Below are 21,868 nucleotides of genomic sequence, written 5' to 3' on the forward strand. Positions count from 1 at the left end.
GTGTTCAAGGGCACGTTAGGGAGAAAGGTTTCTGACTATGACTTAGGAAATAACTATTTGAGTTTCAATATTATGGCAATGAACATAAACTCTCTCAAGGGAATTTGAAATTCATAATATCTATTGTGTGGATCACAAGGTAAGTAAATCTTCAATCACCCCATTGACTGGACTATCTAGCAGATGATTGCAGACGTTTACTGCACTAGAAAAATACCATCATAACTAAATCTAGGATAAGAATACGTGTGGAGGAACTGCTTGAGAGGCTGAAAAACTCTAGTCTCCTTTTATAGTGTGTGTCATGTTTAATGATTCCTTATTGAACAAAATTATTTCAGAGTATTGTAAAATATTTTTTTATAAAAAAGCCCAGAGTTTAAACATGCTCATTCTCCTAAAGGGCAGGTTAGGATACAAAGTCTAACAAAGCTCTTCCTGAATGTTCTGAGAAACAGAACTTGTTTTCTAGAAAGCCCCTTGTGCATAGTGTTGAAGGCTGAAGGGACAGGATATATTCCGAACGCTATGTTGCAGCATCTTAATGGTATCATGTGTACTTTGGGGCATGTGATCCTAGATGTTGGACACCATGTGCTCTATGCCTTTAATAATTGTCAAAATTTATCAAAAAGAAGATAGCTTTGATTGCTTCTGCAAAAACTTTCCATTAAACCACTATTTAAAATCTGATCTCTACCAAGGAAAAGATATTGCTTTAAGAGGCACTCATCTTTTAGAGATAATTTATGGCATAAATCTCATCACTTTATGAAACAAATCTCATTACTTTCAAGCTGTATGAGAAATTTGGAAGATGCTGTTTCAAAGTTGCTGATGCCTGTCAGTAATCTCACTGTTCACTTCATTAAAATATACATTAAATTACAGAGTACAAGGATATTTAGCACCTACTGCCATTCTTGTAGCCAGTAATTTGCATGCGGCTGGTGTCCCCTCATAATCAATGGATCTAATGGGTTTTAACCAAATTTTACCATCATGTGAAAGAAGACCCATCACATTACTGAATAAAATGCTCCTCTGTGTCCTATACTAATGGGATTGTTGTGACCTTTTCAGTGATCTTCCCTATTGACTGGAGGATGTTTGAAATACAGAGGTCACAAATCTTATCAAATTATGAACACAGAGCTGGGACTTCTTTAAGAATTTTACAACTGTTGAAGCAAATAAAAAAAAATCAGATGCATAATTTTTTTATAACCATTACTGCTGGTCAGCAAATGTGTATTCTGGTTATCATTTGAATAACAAGTTAAATTGTAGCTGCCTAGGCTTTTTCTGAGTAGTGGTATTTTGAAAATACATTCTGGAACATTATTTCTAGGAGTTAAAAACCACTTCATGTTTGGTAAAAATGCAAACATTTTAGCCAAGTGATTATAAAAATTGCACACAACTTAGCCTATGTAGATATGATAAACCAGGTAGGTGATAAACAAAAATTCACAAATATAAAATGCAAATAAAAAAATTATTTACTTGGCATATTTATTAAATGTAGGACAAACCAAGATGAGCTATGTATATAGCTTGCCCTCAATAAATGACAATATAAAAGATAATAGTGATAATCTAGATATCCATAAAAATAAGTTTAATGTTTAAGGGTTATTGGAGTGAATCTTTATATTTTCAATTATAATTATTCCAAGTTAATGTAAAACTCAAGAATATTGCAAAAAAAAGTTGATAAAATGCCCAATATAAAATTACTCATTATGAAGTACAAAAGAAAGTCCCCTCATTCTTCATTATAGTTGCAACACAACAATGACATTATATTAATGGCTTTCCCCCCCTAAAGTTATTTTTTCTTAAAATATGTATTTAAATAGACTTTGGCTTATGTTTCATGGGCAGGCAATTATATAATTACATACTGACTATCCTGATAAACTGGTCATCTATTGAACCAATTTTTTCCCCCTGAATGTTTTCAAAGAATCTTACGACAACAAACTGCAGCTTTTTCTGAGGTATGAATAACAATATATGGAAAGAAAATATAGATGAGGAGAATGTAAGCAAGACTATCTTTCTTTAGTTACAATCACAGATTTATTTTTTTAGGTAGGCAAGCACACTTATCAAGGAAATATCAGTTTGTGTTTAAGAGCTGGGGTTGCTCTTTCAGCCTCTATGATCTTAGGGGAACCCAATGGAATAGACAAAGGCTAAAGGATTCCAGATAAAGATTTGTATGAAGCACCACACCTATTCTTGTGAAATAGCTGAGAAAAGCAGCAGCCTCTAGTCCTTCACTGATAAGCTGGATTGACAGTTGACTTTGGCACAAGGAAGGTCCTTGACAATGAACCAAGTGTTTTCAGTAGAGCCATGACAGGAATGCGCCCCCAATCACCCATTTATGCAGAAGGGAAAAAGTGAGTAACGTTATAACTTCAAAATTTTACTTTTTGACATCGAAAAGGACAGATTATTGATGTTACTTAAAAGCCAGTAATCTATAATAGCATGAAACAAGGCCCATAAGTGGGTGGGGGAGAATATATCACTTTTAGAATTCTACGACCTGAAGGAATTATGTGAGAGACTAATTCGCCAGTCCTATTCTATGGGAGACATTAAAAGAAGGTGATGATGGAAAAGCGAGATGGGGTAACTCCGCTTGCTGGCCTGGCATCAAGACACTGAATCGAGGGCTTCCGGTCATCTAGGAGAGACAGGAGTCATAGGGTCATAGGCTTCATACAACCAAATCCATTTGTATTGGGAGTGCCAATCAGATTATTACCGAAGAAATTCTCTCTTTGCTACCTTCAGTATTTCTCTGGGCAAAAAAAATTTCTAAAAGTTGACATATTTTTCTTCATTTTCCATTTGCTGGTAACATTCTCTTGCATGTTACAAAGAGGGAATAATTAAAAATTAATAAAGTAAAGTGCTTTGTAACTGCTAATATTAAAATATATTTTCAAGCTTAAGTCCCAACAGCAATTTCTACTAAATTTTAGACTTCATTATTTTACACTTACTTAACTCACAGCTTACCTCATTGACAAAAATACATTGAGATGACTTATGGGCAATAAGATGAAAGTATAAAAAATCTTGACTGAGTAGTTTCTTGATAAACATTCCAACATTAGTGTGCACTCTTATGCAAGGTATAGCTGATGCAGTCATAATTTTGAAACTATGTATAAATTTGGTAATCTTACTGTCCAGTAGAATTTGGTTGTATGGAATAAGCACATTTGGAACTCAAGTCCTGCCACCAAGTACTATTGTTTTACCTTGGCCAGGTCACTTAAAAACTGGGTTTCTCATTCGTAAGATGAAGGTAATAATAACCTAATAGCAAAAGGGCTCTAATTTTCTCACTTGATTTTTTATGAGACAAAAAGAACTTTTAAACTATGTGAACTTGTAAAAAAATATACTATATCATCATAGCTTTCAACTTGTTCGGGGTTTCTTTCCTTTATTTCCCTCTGTATATTATCAAGGAAGTTCTATATTAATCATAAATTAACTTTCTTAAATTATGGCATACACATTTTCATTTTTAATAATTTGAAATACTGAATTTGTACAGAATATATTGTCTAGAGTTTTGAAAATAATCTGGGTTTCATCTCTAAAATTTACACTCAGATCATGGTTAGACTGAGAATAACATTGGACAAAATTTTTAGATAGTTAATTAGATTCTTATTTACAAAGATAAAATTTTAATTATTAGTCAGATTTGTGACAAATATATATATATATATATATTTAAACAGGGTAACTTGAGATCACATTTTTTTGTGTCTTGATTGAAATCTTTTAAAGTTTCAATGAGAATGTCCTAGACCTAGAGTCTCATTAACAAAAAGAAAATTCTGTGTGATTATTCTTTTTTTTTTTTCTCCCTAATGACACTTTCTAAATCTGAGTCAAAGCTTTGTTACTTTAGCAGGATTCTTGGAGAAAAATTAAAGTTATAATGAACAATCATTTTAGTGTTTGTTTGTTTTTTAAATTGACTTTAGAGAGAGAAAAAGGGTAAGGGAGAGAGAGATAGAAACACTGATGAGGGAGAATATCTATTGGCTGTCTCCTACATACCCCCTACTGGGGATCAGGCCACAAATGAGACATGTTCCCTGACTAGGAAGGAACCAGTGACCTCTTGGTTCATGGATCAACACTCAATCACTGAACAACCCCAGCCTGGCATAGTCTGAACAACTTAATTTTTTTCTTGTCCTATTTAGGAAAGGGAAATAAAACTAATTTGCAGTAAAAATAAATGTAGTTTCGGAGAGCTGTGGCTTTTCTTTCACTATAAAGAAAAATGAAAATTTGGTAACTACTGGAAATTTTTCCAGTTGACTATGGAATTTCTAAGTCTGAAAAATTATCATTAAGGTCCATGTATTTTTTGTTGTTGTTGTTGTTTTAAATTTATATTTCACTGATGTAGGAATTAAAACAACAACAACAACATAAATTTGCAAAAATATTTGTAGTCAATTCTCACTGCATCCAGAATTCAGGTTTTGTTTGATTGTTTTAATGGGTGGGAATACAATTCTTTAGATACATGCATCTTTATGCCATGGAAGTTTTTAAAACGAAATAAATCTAGCCCTGTAAAATGTGGAGCTGAGAAAGAATTTTCCTCATGTTAGCAATGTACTACACTTTGTCAGAAAGACACAGGACTTAATGTGAAATATGTGACTTAGAACTGAACACACATTTCAGAATAGTATAGGACATGAATATGCTGAAATGGGAAATAGGCCATCTCTGCCACGTCTTGCATAACATCCACAGTGAACTTAGGGAGGCTGGTCAGGTGCAATGCACAGAGCACTGGAATTAGAGGAAGAAGCCCTACCGTCTCATTTATAAAATGAGAATAAAAATGCCTAAGGACTAAATCATTCATGAGGGAACACTGGTGCAAAGAATTTCATAAAGTTGTCAACAATTACTTATTTTGATGATTCTGTCACTTCCTTGATCCAAGCCCTTTTTTGGTGATTCTCTACTCAGCCCTGGCTTCAGCCCCAGCCCCTTAGCCTGGCACTGACATTGTGAGCTTGCCCCATGCTCCCTTCTCACTTTTCTCTCCCACTTTTTGTCTGCTCTGTACCCTATGCTCTGGCCACCAGGGTTACTTCGTATTTCTCTGTACGTGCTTTGCATTTACTTTTGCAAAATTTCCCATTTTGTCTAAAATGCTTTCAATGCACTGAAATTCCTACTCTTAAGATAACCTTCCTGCAGACTGAATTGTTCCTTTTTTTAGGGGATTTCCTAGAACAGTCATTATAGAACCCCTGTTGTTAATGGCACTTGTGTTACTCCTTTGATAGACTAGGAGCACCTGGAGGGTCAGATTTATGTCCTACATATTTTGGTACTCCCCCACAAGACCTGCCATGTCTCCATATTTAGTAAAATGAGATACAATAACATCAAAGTATGAATTATGTAAGGTCACTTGAAAAGATATAATAATGGACTGAATAAGTAATCAGAGAATATATATATATATATATGAGAATATATATATATATATGAGAATATATATATATATATATATATATATATATTTACTTAATGATATAATGGAATATCTATTACATTAAATTAAAAGTACTGACTTGTCACATAATTGGAAGAGAGCACTTGAGATGTCCAAATAATGAAAATTTTATTATCTTTGTTTATCTATTTCATTGGAGGATTCTCATAAGTGGAAAGTTATTAAATTGTTATACATAATAGTTTCTATATTTAGGAATTATAAATATTATAATAATATATATTTATAATACACATAAATTATTATATACCCATGCAAAGTATCATATATCCAAGAGCAGAGTTGTACTCCTTGGAAACAAGCAGATAAAGATATATGACTCAGCATGTCTACTGTCCAGTTTGTATATAACACAGGCAAGTTTGTGTAAAGCAGGAAAATCCAGACGCATTTTAAAATTTACTTGAAAAGGATCCCTAAAACCATCCGCAAGCAAAGTAGGTCCTATATTTATCAAAACCCAAAGGTTTTATAAATTCAGGAATGGAGGCTTGAAAGATTTGATGACAGAACAATTTGAGGGAAGTGGAAAGGGAAGAAGGAGAATTTGACTCTAGATCAGAAGTTGGCAAACTTTTTCTATAGAGGGTCAGGTGGTAAATATTTTTGATCAATGAGGGTCGGATGGTCTCTGGAGCAAATACTGAACTTCACATACTAGTGTAAAGATACCAGAGACATACATGAATCAGCATCACTGTTTCCCAATAGAACTCTATTTACCAAAATACAATAGATGGTGAGCTGGACTTGGCTAATGGATCATAATGTATTGACCCTTATCTTAGCTTTTTGATTATACGTGACCGTCACCATTGTCATTATAATTTTAAATAAGTAATTTCCCAATTAAATTGTTTTATTCAACAAAATTAATAAGTTGGTATAAATAATCAGAGTAAATGTAATTTGGGGAACTTTAAAAAGAATTAGACAATTGAGGATAAACTGAGATGTAAAGACTTTTTTATCATTAACTGCCCCGAAGAGTTGAAGAAATAAAAGATTATCTTGAGTCATTAGCAAGATATTTCTTAGTGATTAACTTTAAGATGTTAATAGAAGTTCTGAGGAGGGAAAGTGTTTTACTGTTAAATACATTTTAATACTGGATTAAAATCAGTAATAATAGTAAAAATGTCCCATAGTTTTTATGCATCTCTTTTTGTGTGCCAAGTTTTTTATTATTAGATCTCTTTTAGAGATGTGTACTCTGAGACATACTGACGTACAGTAACACGTGCCTGGGTTACTGAGCTGGTAAGTGGTAGAGCACCTTCTAAAATCCAGTTTGCCATCACACTGTTGAGATCTGAGCTGTTGAACTGTACATATTAACTCTCAGATAAGCCTTTTAAAAATATTCAAGCACTGTCAGTACACTAATGTGGTTGGCACATTTCTAATAGATGTTTGAGGAATCATCACTTCCTAAATTTACTTAACTATGACAAAAATAAAAATCCTTACAAAGATTCTCACAGGGGGCCAGTGTTCCCCAGAAGACAGTCTGAACAGGGTTACATTATGGCAGCAATTTCCAAGTCCAGCTGATCATTAGAATAATCTGGGAATTTTTAGAAAAATAAAAATTTAAATAATTTTAATTGTAATTAAAAAAAGGGAGAGGTCAAGGCATGTGAGTTTTTCAGCAATCCTGCCTTAAATGATACTGATAAGGTGCCAATTTAAAAATTTGCTTTTCTTCTAATGCCATACAACTTGAGACTTTTGCATACCCCACCCATTTCACACACTCCCTTCTTCCAAGAAGGGAGAAATGAGAGATTGCAGAGTAAGAAAAAAAAAAAAAAATCAAGAACTTGGTCCTCAGTTCCTAAAAACACCAAATGTATGCAATTTAGTTCCTTACAAATGTATAGCTAATTTGGTTCCTTTGTTACTTGCTAGCATAGTTACCACCTATGAAAATAGTGTTTAATCTAATGTATTTGTTTTATTTTGGCCTATAGTTTGTTAATTAAAATGATTTTTCATTTTCAGACCCTAGTTTTTATCAGAGTCTTTTCAAACTTAAGAGTAAATTTTGCAAAAAGAGTCTGTGTCAGACTGATTTTAGATATGCCAATATTTTATTGTTCTAGTGTATTTTAACTCTGGGTTGTCATGGTGATAGGTCCTACTATCACATTTCTATAGACAATTGGCTGAAATAAATCTTTGCATCCAACATATTTATTAGAAAGGAAGATGCAAATAAACATTTTTTTTTTCTGTTATACCTACAGGTGGTAAATTGTCGGGGTGAAAAAAATGATAGGAAAGCAATGTATTAGTAACACTTTTGCCAACAATGAGCTATGTATCTGTTTTCACTGAGTTTCTGTTGGCTTTGTTTTACCATCTGTAAAATGCATTGGGCAAAATAACTTTAAAGTTCTTTCCCAAATCTAAAAGTTCTAATCAGCTCTTAAAAGTAGGAAGGACCTAGACTATGAAAAACAGACCATGATACTTGCTTTTTATAAATAGAATTTATATAAACTCAGACACTAGAAATCTAATCCTATGCCAAGAAGTAACAATGGTAGTCAAAGGTCAGTATTAAAACAAAATGATTTCAAAATTCCATTCAAGTAGTATTTAGTTAAAAAACCTTTAAGCAGTTAGAATTTGGTTATAAATCAATATGTAATACTATAACTTTCAAATTCCCAATATTATTTACTCTTCACGAGACATATATGATGACACTGTAATATCATATCCATCCTATAGCTAGAAAGATGAAAATTATTTAATTTTATTTATGGTCACATTGTATCATAATAGGGAAAACATAAGAGTTTGACTTCTATCCACATTGTTGTTGTTTTTTTAATGTTTTAATTGATTTCAGAGAGAGAGAGAGAGAGAGAGAGAGAGAGAGAGAGAGAGATAAATGATTAGAGAGAAACACTGATCAGCTGTCTCCTGCATGCCCCACACTAGGTTTGGAATCTATAACTTGGGCATGTGCCCTGACCAGGAATTGAACCGCGACCTCCTAGTTCATACTTCAAAGCTCAACAATTGAGCCATACTGGCTGGGTGTATCCACTTTAGAAAACTTTATACAGCCTTAAAATAATATCATTTGAAAACTTTTTCAGGAGATAAATGATTTTTCTTGTCCCTTTAGTACTTCATTCACGCTTTTCATAGTGTCACTTAGTCCTTGCAAAGATGGCCTTATTAAGATGTGCTATGTGGCAGGCTGGAGGCAAGGGAATTGACAATGGAGGTGTGTTAGACTGAAATTACTGATGTTAATCAGTGGTGATGATAAAAGTACAAAGTCTAGACTCTAAAATAAGCCAGTTTCCAATTAACAATGGCTATTGTTTGAGAGAGATCACCTGGATAAGCAAAAGCACTGATCGCTTCAAATCGCCTCTTAATTATGCTGCAAGCTCTTCCTGGAAAGCTTGGCAAAGTACAGCTAAAACATGAACCAGTAAGCTTTCCTTTATAAACACTGCCTGATGTGCAAATCAAGTTGTAGGACAACAAAATAAAACAAAAATAAGGAGAAGTAGAAACACAGGATTCTTATTATCTTAAAGTAAGATTTTCATGAAGAACATTCCAGCTCCCTCAAATTTCACACACGCGCGCGCACACACACACACACACACACACACACACACACGCTTGAATGAATGTATACAGCCATCTCAATTGAGATTATATAGATTAACCTATAAAATGTGCATAAAATATGTAGACCCGATTTATGAAATAATATATAAAAGTAGAAAAATATGATTGACCAATTGAGTATTTTGGAGACTATAGCCACAATTAAAAAGAGGCAAATGTCTAAAACATCCCTAACCTAGTCCTATGGGAGTTCTTGCGGAAGGGGGACTACCAGGTCACTCTGTTTTCTCTTTCATCTGCTCACACCAGTGGAGAGTCAGTAAGGGATGGGCTGCAGTGTCTGCAAAATGGCTGATGGCTGACCTCAGCTCTGAGATCGTCACTCACAGCGACAAGCCCCACAAATCTCAGATGTGGCTGCAAATCAAACAGGGATTGCCCATGTGCACAGGGCACAGAAGCCAAGTCACAAATCTTTGTAGTCATTCTTATCACGCGGCTACCATCATTAGCAGCAGCATCTTGCAATACGAAGGACAGCAATATATATCAGGGGACAAGCATGAAAAACTATTTCTACATACAACTCACCAAAGGGCTGCCTTGCTCTCAATTCTCCTAAAATTTAAAAGCAAGAGATCTATTCCGACTGACAACAGACTATTTCACCCATTCCAGGATTATCTTGGAAGCCATTTATTTATACTTATTCCCTCATTAAATAAACAAACAAACAAAAAAACTTTCAATAAAGAAAACCATTCCCATTATCACTGGAGTTTTTGAAAAAAAATTACTGTAAAAATCTGATCTATTTCCTAGATTTAGGATCATTTTACAGTATTAAGAATGCCAAGTGAGCACAATATAAAGTTAATGAGGAAAGGTACAAGGAACTTTCTAAATTTATGTTTTAACAAATTTTATTTCTGTTCTCTGAAATTGGTCAGAGATTATACATATTAAGTAGAAGTTCCTTAGCTACGTACAGAGATAGGACTTTCCCACTGAGAGTGTTCACTCTGAGACCATGTGTTCTGCTTGCCGGTCTGAGCCTTGGTGAGCAAGAGTCAACACCGACTGGAATTACTTCATCTGTGGTATTTTGTGGAAACTTTAAAGGAGAATCCATTCCTGAATTTACTCAAAAGCCATTCTAATATTAAAAATCACAACATACTCCGCAAAACAGAAGTTATTTTGCAGAATCAGCAACTGTCGAATTAGTCTTCTCAATCTCAACACAGATCCCCAATAATTATTATATAAAATTATTATAGTTTTGAGGACTTTCTTTAGATGGAATCTTACAAATGTCCCTGGTAACTCCATTAACCATTTGTCCAAAATTTGTAAAACCCCTTTTGAATAAAATATTTAAAAATCTCACTCATATACTCAAGATCCACGTGCTTCTTGTTTGTTATTAGAATAAATACAACCTTCACAGGGCTGTAGGCAGTTAGAAAGACATAAGCAGAGCAAGGACAATGGGCCAGGTAGAGAAGGTCACCATGCCCTAGCTGATTTGGCTCAGTGGATGAAGCATTGGCCTGTGGACCCACAGGTCCCAGGTTTGATTCTGGTCAAGAGCATGTACCTTGGTGGCAGGCTCCTCCCTGGCCGGGGTGTATAATTGATGTGTCTTTCTCACATCAATATTTCTCTGTCTGCCCCTCTTCCTTCCACTCTCTCTAGAAGATCAATGGAAAATATCCTCTGGTGAGGATTAACAAAAAAACACACAAAACAAAACAAAACAAAACAAAACAAAAAAAGGTCATCAGGTTGGAAAGACCCAGGTGCCTAGCAATGGACAATCAACTGTAGGGTGGGACCTCACCCACAGGATGACTTTTCCTCCCCTAGCATATTGCTGGTCATGATGTTTGGTCCCCCTGACCTTTCCTCCATCTATAGAGATAACATCTTGTCCTCAGTTGTATTTCAGCTCCAGGCGCAAATAAGCAATAAAACCAGCCATGGCTGATGTCAGAACCAGCTGTATGGAATAATGACCTCCTTGCCCTGGTGCCAGCCAATCACTCCATGGAGACCACAACCCTGAATGGACACCTGGAAGGCCACTAAACATTCTCTGAAGATCCTTCCCTGAGACTGTCCCTGAAATCTACACCCTTAAAACCCTTAGGATGGAGGACCCAGTGTGCTCTCCCTCCTGAGAGCAAGCCCGGGCCTTCCTCACTCCCAAGCTCCAAGGCCTCTTTTACATCCATACCTGTCTCCTAAGCCTATTTCATCTAGATTCTAGAAACCACTTCTTCTCCCTCTGTAATTTACCAAATAAATCTTCTCTTACAGTTCCAGTCTTGCTCTGAATTCTTTCCTAGCCAGAACTCAAGTACCAAGGTTGCTTAACCCAGGTTTGATCTGCCCCCACTGGTCAGATACATGTTGCCCTTGCCACCACCTAGAACATCTCTGGAAAATGCACTCTGTTCCTAGTGCAAGCATAGAAATGGGGCCTTTCATAGAAATGGTGCATGGCTGTGGGTGAGTGGGTGGGTGGGGGGTGTAGTGAATTGTGCTTCTGCAAGGTGCTAGCTATTAGTCCTCTCAATTGAGATCTCTTTACAGCCACAACCTTCCCCTATTTTTTCACATATTTGGTCCTTAATTCCCAGAACATGTTGCCTTCCATTCTTCCACCATATTAGAATTTTTCTTTCTGCTCAAACACTTTTATGGATTTAATGCTACAAGAGTGGATATTCGTGAAGGGGCACAGATTAACGAGAAAGCTGGAGAGACTATTTTCCTGTGAGGGTACTCACTGAAGAGCAAGTCGGTTCTCAACCTTAACTGGGATCTACAGTTTTTGTTTTTGAAAAATATATTTTATTGATTTTTTGCAGAGAGGAAGAGAGAGGGATAGAAAGTTAGAAATATCGATGAGAGAGAATCATCCATCAGCTGCCGCTTGCACACCCCCTACTGGGGATGTGCCTGCAACCAAGGTACATGCCCTTGACTGGAATTGAACCTGGGACTTTTCAGTCTGCAGGCTGACGCTGTATCCACTGAGTCAAACCGGTTTTGGCGGATCTACAGTTTTTATGGGCAGGATGATTTGGCAAAATACTCTTAATTTTTTGTCCTCTTTGCTTCTTTCATCCAGATTTAAATAGTAAGTACAAAATTCAGGGCAAAAACGAGGTAGCCTACCACAGCATGAGACTATGTTTACTTTTATTTTTTTTTATTTTTTTTTAAAGCACAACATATATAAAAAATGTGCAGAAGGGGAAAACAATCACACCAAAATAAATAAATAAAAGTAAGAATCAAAACCCTGACCTGCTGTCTTTGGCCCGCAGTGGGAAAAGGGCAGGAGTCAATGCCTGCCGAGAAAGGAAGATCTCTGGTGAATCCACATCCTGAATGAAGGGCACTGGGTGTGGACTGGAGAAAATCGCCTTAAAGTGAGACAGGCTGTGTAAAAGCTGAACCATCTCTCCCAGCTGCATGTAGGATAACCTTCAGTGTCTGACCTAAAACTGAATCAGTACGAGTTTTAACGTATAAAAAAAAAAGAATCCAAAAAGGCTAATTCTAGCTGAGCGAGAGTGATAAAAATACTGAGCAAAATAAGAAACTATTTCTCCCTTTGGGAAACTCAGCATAAGATAGTTAAGCCAAAGCTGACAGAGCCTACATTTCCAATCAACCTTTTTCTTGTAGAAAATGCTATTGTAATGTATTATTTATACTCCTTATCTCTTCAGAAGTAGGCCTACTGTCTTTTTGCCTGGGTACACATAAAAGAAAGATGAGAGACCCTACTATATAAAGTGACCTTTATCTTAATACAATATTACTGGAACACTGGAAAATTTAGAGTTTTCAAAAAAGTAGAGAAATCTATTTTCAAAGCTTGCATCTATCATGTTGAAAAATAAATCCAACCTTTATACATAACATTGCTCTTCATATTGGTGACACTTGTGGCTCAATTTACATTTGAATTTGGTGATCAAAGAAGATTGAAGGAGAGACATGTTTTGCAACTGTGTAGAGTGAGGCAGCACACCCACAACAGTAGGTGGTCATTATGACCTGGGAAGGAGGCAGACTCTAAGATGAGCCTAGCTTAGAAAGAGGGAAGAGACAAGTACAATAGAAAGCCACAGGATGGAAATAGGTGTCCCGTAAACAAGATGGGTCATCTTTAGGGGCCAATAGAGTACTCTTTATCGGAACATTGAGCACTTTCTTTCACTAATTAAAATGAAGAGATCAACATACAAACAGAAAGAAACGAAGGTATTTTAAAAACACTCTAATTAACTTCTTTATTCAATGAGTTCAATTATGACTTGACTCGGATGTCCTTCACCAAAAATGTGTTGGACGCCTGCACTGTGGTTCATGTATTGCCAGGGTTGGGAGTAGAAGAGAATAAAGAAAATTCTATCTCTAGGTTTACCGGGTTCACTGTCTAGCAGGAGAGACAGGCTGTGTCAAATTACATTACTGTAGTGCCATGAAAGCAGCAGAGGTGGTGAGGAGCTGAGATTCTGCAGCCAGGCTGCTTGGTGGGGATCCTACTTCATTCACTGTAGAGCTGTAGGAGGCTGGGCAAGCGACTCTGCTTTGATGCTTTGGTTTTGTCTGTAAAACAATGCTGAGAAAGTGTAATACTCATACTGATGTTATGAAATGACATGCATGTTAATATGCATAAAGGTTTTAGCAGTGCCTGGCTAGGATTACTGTTCTGGTTTTAATGCTGTGCCCAGCCTGCTGTGCAATGACACAGGAGAAGTGTGAAACCCTGCAGTAGGACAACCAGAGAGAGCTTTCTGGTGGAGATGAGATTTAAATGGAATTTTGAAGTAATCTGCTGGAATTTATACAAGAGTGTGATGGCGAAAAGAGTATGGGGCAGCATGTACAAGCAAACAGGGAAGAGAAGCCACTGAGAGAGATACTTGGAGAGGTCAATGAGTAGAATCTAGGCTATACTAGGCAATTTAGATTTTTATCCTAAACACAGTCCTGAATGTTTGTGCACTTATGCATGCTGGTCATCTCATTCTTTGTTTTCTGCAACAGTCTCACCTCCTTAGCAATCAATTAATTTTCACCTCTTATTCAATTCTATTTGGCTACAAGGCTTAAAAAACCATACTGAACTAAGTCATCTCTATGCACAACAACCTGCATTTTATTTCTTGTTATTCTTTAGACTGAATCTAAATATACTGGCCCAGTATTCAAGTTCCTCTCTCCACTGTCCAAAACATGTACAAATTTACTTTTCTCATTATAATAGGGTTTTATAAGATCCAGCTTCTTTCTTGTTATTCTCATCTCCCTCCTATCTCTGCAGATTTTATTTGCCCCAATCTCTGATTCTACTCAAGCAGTTCCCTTTTTGGCACTTTAATCTCTCCAGATCAATTTTAATTACTTTGTTTAAAACAGGCTCAATTTTGACCATCCTGAAGAAAAAGAAAGTTTGTTGACTAAAACCTTATAGCGTATTGGTAAGCTTCTGACACCACATTTCTTGGTGCTGAGCTTCACAGTAACATAGTTAGAGAGCTAACCCCCTACCCCATCTCACTCCACATGGTCCATGCTTTTCCATGAGTGGAGATTGTATCTTCCAGATATCTTACTTTCCAATATAGGATACACCTATAGTATCCTACACATTAAACATTTCAATACACTCTTGTAGATGATGATATTATATGTATAATATAACCTCCATAACAAGATTATTATGTGAAAGTTTCTTACGCGTTTAAAAATTAATTACTTGTTGCTTGCAAGCTGAAATGAAAGAAAATCAAGATAATAGGTTATGCCTGGTATTTACTTAGGTGTGTATTCTTCACATAGATAAGTAGAACATTAAAAAAAAAAAAAGGTTTTGGAATTCCTTCAATTGAATGACTTTTAACATTGGTCTTCCATTATAAAATGTAGGTCAAGTCATAGAGAATTTACAACTTAGAGTCAATCCCTGGACATTAGAGTTTAGAGGAATGAGAACACCATTTATTCAATATCTACTGTGTACCAGTCATTACAAGGCTGCTAACTTTGCATAAATTATCTCATTAAATCTTTCCAATATCTCCTCCCAAGAAAAGTAATTATTATGATGGTCATTTTTTAGCCATCTGGCTCAAAAAAGTTTAAGGACTCTTTCCAAAGTCTTGATTCTAAGTAATCATTTGGGATTTGAATCCAGGTCTATCTGGCTCTTGAGCCAAAGTACTTTGAGAGGTTCTGTAGACTTCAGTTAGAATGGCAGTATTTAGAAACAGGTAAAATAACTCGACAATTTGGACAAGTAAACTTTCTTGATCTCAGCTCCATATTCTTAAAAATTTTCCTTAGATAATATTTAAATGGTTTCAGACAAGGGGCATCTTTTTTTTTTTTTAATCACATTTAAAGATCTCATGACATAGAGAGTTAGGAGGAAAACTTGCTATATAATGACTATAGCAGGATCTACAGGGGTGGGCAAAAGTAGGTAAAAATAAATAAATAAATAAATAAATAAATAAATAAATAATCTTACCTAATAATAGACAAACATGTACATTGACCATACCTCCTCTATGCTTACCAGCCTATCAGGAACGATATGAAAATTAACCCAGCAAAGATGTCAGTTAATTTGCATACACAGGTTCTGAGAGACTGGGGGACAGATGCTTGTGTCATTGCCATGGCAATGATGCAGGTGTTCTGCCCACCCTCAGTCTTTCAGAGCCTCTGGGCAGCATGGGAAGGCGGGGTTGGGGCGGATAGATATGGCTCCCAGAGCAGAAAGAGGCGGCTCCGGGACCTGAGCAGAAAAGGGCTGGGCCAGAGTGGAAAGGTGGTGCCAGCAGCCAAGGAAAGGAAATCCCATTCTAGCTCAAATCTCCATGCATCGGGCTTCTAATACAGAAATAAAATGTTTCACATACTTACAACTGTAAACCTAATTTTGCCAATGCCAAAATGTATCCAATATTTTAGAGACCATAAGATATTATTAAATGTACTAGATGCCCAGTGCATGAAATTCATGCAATTGGGCGGGGGTGGGGGTGGGGTCCCTCAGCCCAGCCTGCGCCCTCTCGCAGTCCAGGAGCCCTAGGGGGATGTCCAACTGCCAGCTTAGGCCCACTTCCCATGGTCTAAGCTGACAGTTGGACATTCTTCATGCTGCTGTGGAGGCAGAAGAGGCTTCTGTCACTGTCGCTGCACTTAGCAGCTATGAACCTGGCTCAGAGCTTCTGGCTGAGCAGCACTCCACATTGACCACCAGGGGGCACTCCTGTGTTGAGTGTCTGCCCCCGCATGGTCAGTATGCATCATAGCGACCAGTCGTTCTGCTGTTCGGTCAATTTGCATATTAGCCTTTTGTTATATAGGATTACATTCTAAACTATTATTTGACGTCAGTAATGGTAACTTGACTAGAGTCTCAGGCCTCTTCTCAATGTTGAGCCACAACGTATTTTAATACATGAAAGAGAAAAGTCTAGAATAACATTTATGTGTAAGATGGTTGAATGTGATAATTATCTTTAAAAGCCCTCTCCTGTCCTTAGAAATCTATGTAGAATGATTGGTTTTCCTTGGGTAACTCGCAACTAGTTTATACCTACAATCTGAAATGGACTGAATGCAATGAAAGGCTAATATACAGAATGCTCTTATCATTACTAGTTAAAACCTTTCTTCCACACATTGACTTCTTTTCCCATTTGACTCTTGTGGAGGAGTTTGGTCAGGGCCGATGACTGAGCACTCTTCTCGCACATACACAGCCATAATGAAAGCTAGCTCTATCTTCTTCTGTAGATGAGGTTCTGAGACTTTGTCACTGAACTTGGCTACATGAAATTAAAATCTTTTAAATCAAGTCATCAGGATGACAGGCAGTCCATGGCATAAACTGCCATTGCATTTCAGGAGAATAATTTAATACATTAATTTATACCCTCAGGGCTCCAATCTGGCTTGTAAAAACCCCTAATTAAAACTAGCCGTTGGAGAAAAGAGACTCTAAAAAGAGACTCTAAAAGGAAACAAAAATGAGCTCCAAGTTACTTGAAAATATAATAGAAGGATATAAGAAAGGCCAGGAAATTCCATGGAGGCTGAAAATATTAGTCTTTTTTTAAAACCACTTTTTACAATGGACTATGATAAAATTCCAGTTCACTTTGGGATCCTGTAAGTAAAAAACAAAACAAAAAATATACTGACCAGAGAACAGAATGGGGACTGTGCTCTACAAGAGTAGATCCAATGAGTGAATATGAAGACCATAGCTCAAAACTGTGTCTCTCTAGCATTGCAGTTTCTTCCATTGAATAGATAGTTCTAGCTTATGGTTCAATGACTCCAAATACAGGCTAATAAACCACATCAAAAAATCTTATAAAATGTAAACATTAACTTAATAGACACATAGTTTCCAATTAAGTGTTTCCATCAGAAAATATAGTTTGTAATAACACAGAAGAAAATTTTAAGGGAAAAAAAGATGTCATCATGCCACAAATATCTCTGAAAGAAAAAAATTATTGTGAAACCCTTTAGGTATTGCTCAACAAACCAATTAGCTGTTTGTTGACGACAGTGGTACATATTCTAACTTGGTTATTGTTGTAAATTAAAGGGAAATTTACAAATGTCTTCCCAGCTTTAATTTTAATGTAGTAATTTACTAAGTATGTGGGGTGAAAAGTTAGTACTCAATAAACATTAAGATGGTAACTCATACCTTAAATTCCTCCAAGATTTTGTAAATTTTCCCATGATATTCACAAAAGTTTTTCACTTCTTTGCACTCAGGACAGCATCCATTGTGTTCCACCTTAGTACACTTTGGGTGAATTTTAGGGCATTCTGGCTGGTCGCAAACAGGTCCATCCAGAGCGCAGACACAAGGGCAGTTGGAATGCCCTGGGAAAAATCGTTCTCCCAATTTGTACACAAAGCCGCTGTCATCCACACACCCTTTCCCTCGATAGTCATCGAAGATCAGGTTGTCGTTGCTGGAGGTTGGGTCCCCTTCATCAGCAGGGTAGTCTTCATGACTGATGGCAGCAGAGGTGACCAATCCAGGGATGACCAACAGAAGTATGCAAGCTTCATGGATATGAAGAGCCATCCCCCTCCTCCAAGGCTTCTGGATGTGCACCTACTACTGGAAATACTCGGCTCCTTCCATGGGGAGGGGTAGGCTGGAAAGAAATATTTTTAAAAAGTAATTGGACATATATAAAGAAAATGGAGACTTCTTTAACCCTATGCTCTTAACCTGTTTATTTGGCATCTGTTTGGAAGATAGACTAGAAGCAGACTAAGTTCATGCAACTATGTATGCTTTATTATGAAGTCTAGAGACTTGGTCCCTGACAACATATATGGAGTTCTTTCCCATGGGAACCTTAAGCTTGATGTCACCTTCTGATTTCTAAAGGTCTGGCTTTGTCTAGTTTGTAATAGATTATTTTACTGAACCTCAAAGGGTGATTTTTACAAATGTTTACTTATAAATAACTCAGAATACTTGAATTTACACTTTCTATTATTCTTTAAACTGTACCAGTCAGTGATAGAATGTATATGCATTATAACCATCTGTACAAAAACTCATGAGATCAGTGAGAAAAATTCTACTTTTAAGAGAAAGGGAAGAAACCAACAATTGAGTGTTAGTTGTAATTGGAATGGAGCTATTATAAAGGCCTTCTGCCTTCTTTATGCCCATAGTTAGAGAACAACAATGGTCCCAAGATGGGTTTCTTGTTTCAGTAAATTTAAATCTGGATTTTGAAGTATAGACAAGAAGGAAAATAGATAACTATTCTACAGTGAATAAGAGAAAGAAAGATTTAAAATAACAGAGGATACAAGAGAACTCCTTGTATTTAAAATAATTAATTAAAACTACATATATTTGTATTACTGTCCACACCTTAATTTTACTCAGAGAGTAAGCACCCAGTGGGCAGGAAAAATGTATCGGATAATTTTTTATAGCAACTGGAATCTAGAATTTGTGTAACATTATTTGAATGTATCACTTTAATATACAATAAATACCATTTAAAGATTTTGAAAACATCTCTCTCTTTTGACATGCCAAAGATATTTTGCATAAAAATGCCAGAGTAAAACTAAGGGTTTCATAGAATGGTAATGAGGAGTTGCCATCCATAGAAAAGATGCTTTGTTAGTTTGGTGGCAATGACTCTTGTAAACTTCACATAGTATTACTGCTTGTGTGGAGCACTGCCCACTAGCAGCACTCATTTAAATGTTTAGAGTGACTAACTCATATAAAAACTCTGGGGAAACTGACTTGAGGGAATAATATATAAGGAAAAGTCAAATAGTTCATGTGTTTATTTAAATGATTTTGGCTTTATGCCAACCATCACTAAAATTGTATATTGGACATTTTCAGATGATGTATGAATATTATTTATTGATTTATTTTCAGATTATAATAGGAGCAATGATAAACCATCACTTTTCAGCCTAACATGCAGATGATACTTTTAAATAAGGTGAAGATGGCACTAGGGAACTTCATGAACTGATAGTATTTGCATTTTAAGTTAGATATGCAAATTCTAGCAATAATAAAATAGAAGGAGGTATGTTCATGCCCTCCCTTAAGAGGAAAACTGTTCTCTAAATCCTTCTGGGTATGTAATGATAAGTGAGATAAATTTCTTTTGAAATATGTCAAAAATAATGAGTCATGACAGAATAAAAAAATGCAAACCTATAATTCTACTTGAGAGTCTGGAAGCTCCCTTTGACAAAGCATTTTTTCTCTCTTAAATTACTACAAAGGCTACAAACATTACAGAAGCTTCTGAAAAAAGCATATGTGTTTTTATTAATTAAGGCATGCATTTTATACATCATATATATATATATATATATATATATATATATATATATATAAAGTTTATCCTGGAAGAAAAAATATATTGTGCTTCTTTTTAGTATTCTAGTAGTAACTATTAATACATGCAAAATAAACCATATAAAATACCCATATCATTCTGCTACCAAAGGACATAGACAGAAATGATCTCTATAAGCTACAGGTAGGCATTAATGTCAGATTATAGTAAATGTATACTTAAAGGTAAAAAGGGGTATAATATCCACTTTATAGAAACATTAAGCATGCTTTTATTATATGAAATACCTTTTAAAATCTGCATGAAGAAAAACATGGTTTTCTTTTTAATATAACAAAGTTCTTAAGCTATTTTTTAAAAATCCTCTTCATAATTGAGCTGCTTTAGTGCAGTTTAAGGCACTATTTAAGAGAAAAAATATTAGATAAATCCAATACAATATTTATCTGAAGATTTTTAATAAGCAAGCAAACAGTGCTGAATGGAAGAACACTTTTCAGCTAAACTTTCCCCCTCCCTCACTCCCCACATTGCTACACATCCTTTAAAACGACTGCATTTATTTCTTGGAGAAAACAAACATAACTCATGTCATAAGATACACTTACCTAATCACTCTGGAGGTTAATAGTGGTGATGGGGGGGTCATAGACCAAGATGAACTCAAAGAGCAGGTATGTTTTAGAAAAGCAGTTCCTCTTTAATTATCCAAAGAATGCATTTTCAGGCTTGAATGAAAGGCGATCCATCCTCCCTACCTCTCATTTCAAACCACAGTCCAGAAGCAGTCTCCCGCCCTTCCAGGGAGCAACACAGCAGACACACATAGGAAAGATGCTCTGGACCCGTCTTCAGCATTCAAGGCAAGGAGCAATGCCGGTCCTGTGGACATCCAGACCCAAGTAGCAGAATCATGTTGAACTTGTGGTTAGCGTTTTCCCCTCAGATCCTTCTATGAAATCCCCCCGGCTGCTGCCGCCTCCTGCACACATGAGTTCACTTGCACAGTGTTTGCCACGGCGGGAGAGGGGCTCTGGCTAGGCTCTGTGGATCACAAACAGCAACAGCATGCTGCCGCCTGAAACCCGCTCCGCCGGCGACCGCATCGGCACCGTCCGCGGTACGGTGCTTGAATCCCTCCTCAGACACCGGAAAATACTAACGGTGGACGCGAAGGAGAGGAGCAACTTTCGCTGGGTCTCTGCATCGCCGAGAGAGCAGTTTGCAGATGCTGATCTGGAGCCCGTGCTGCCGGCAGCCGGGAATTCCTCAGCACCACGGACAGCGCCAACTGGCTCCTGAGCCCATCAGGGTCGCAATCCCCAGCTGCTGCGTTAGACCAGGCTGATGTTCTCCCTAAGCCTTGGCACCTGATACAGCTGATGCATGCACGGGCCAGGGGGCGGGGGGAAAGGGTGAGGGTAAGGGGGCGTGGGGAAGGGGGGGGGAAAGGCACTTTACGTGCGAGATACTTATTGACTTATTTGCATTGGATTACAATAACAAAACAAACAACGATATTTGATGCATTCTTGGATGGGCTGCAGAGATGAAAGTTCGGGAAGAGCCTTGCATGTAGATTTAAGCCAGCTGCAGTCTCCGATTATCATTACTAGATAAGGCATAACGATTGTCAAAGAATCTGCAAAAAAAAATGTATGGGTCCAATGCTAATGGGCTCTTCCGCTGAAGGAACACATTCCCTGCGCTACACGGTTAAACTTCGGCTCTTCCTGGAGCT

General features: G+C 36.7%; 1 protein-coding gene across 1 annotated transcript in view; it reads right to left on the reverse strand.

Annotated features, from left to right (window-relative positions):
- Positions 1-21,275, reverse strand: part of VWC2L (von Willebrand factor C domain containing 2 like) — a 141,935-nt gene extending 120,660 nt beyond the window's left edge. Inside the window, exons 1-2 of the mRNA XM_036422103.2 lie at positions 20,736-21,275; positions 17,964-18,426 (exon numbers count right to left, since the gene is read on the reverse strand). Coding sequence (XP_036277996.1) covers positions 17,964-18,353 — 390 coding nt within the window. The 5' untranslated portion in view covers positions 18,354-18,426; positions 20,736-21,275. The remainder of the gene's footprint in view (positions 1-17,963; positions 18,427-20,735) is intronic.
- Between the last annotated feature and the right edge of the window lie 593 nt (positions 21,276-21,868).

This window comes from Pipistrellus kuhlii, unplaced genomic scaffold (assembly GCF_014108245.1).
Source record: "Pipistrellus kuhlii isolate mPipKuh1 unplaced genomic scaffold, mPipKuh1.p scaffold_m20_p_7, whole genome shotgun sequence".
NCBI lineage: Eukaryota > Metazoa > Chordata > Mammalia > Chiroptera > Vespertilionidae > Pipistrellus > Pipistrellus kuhlii.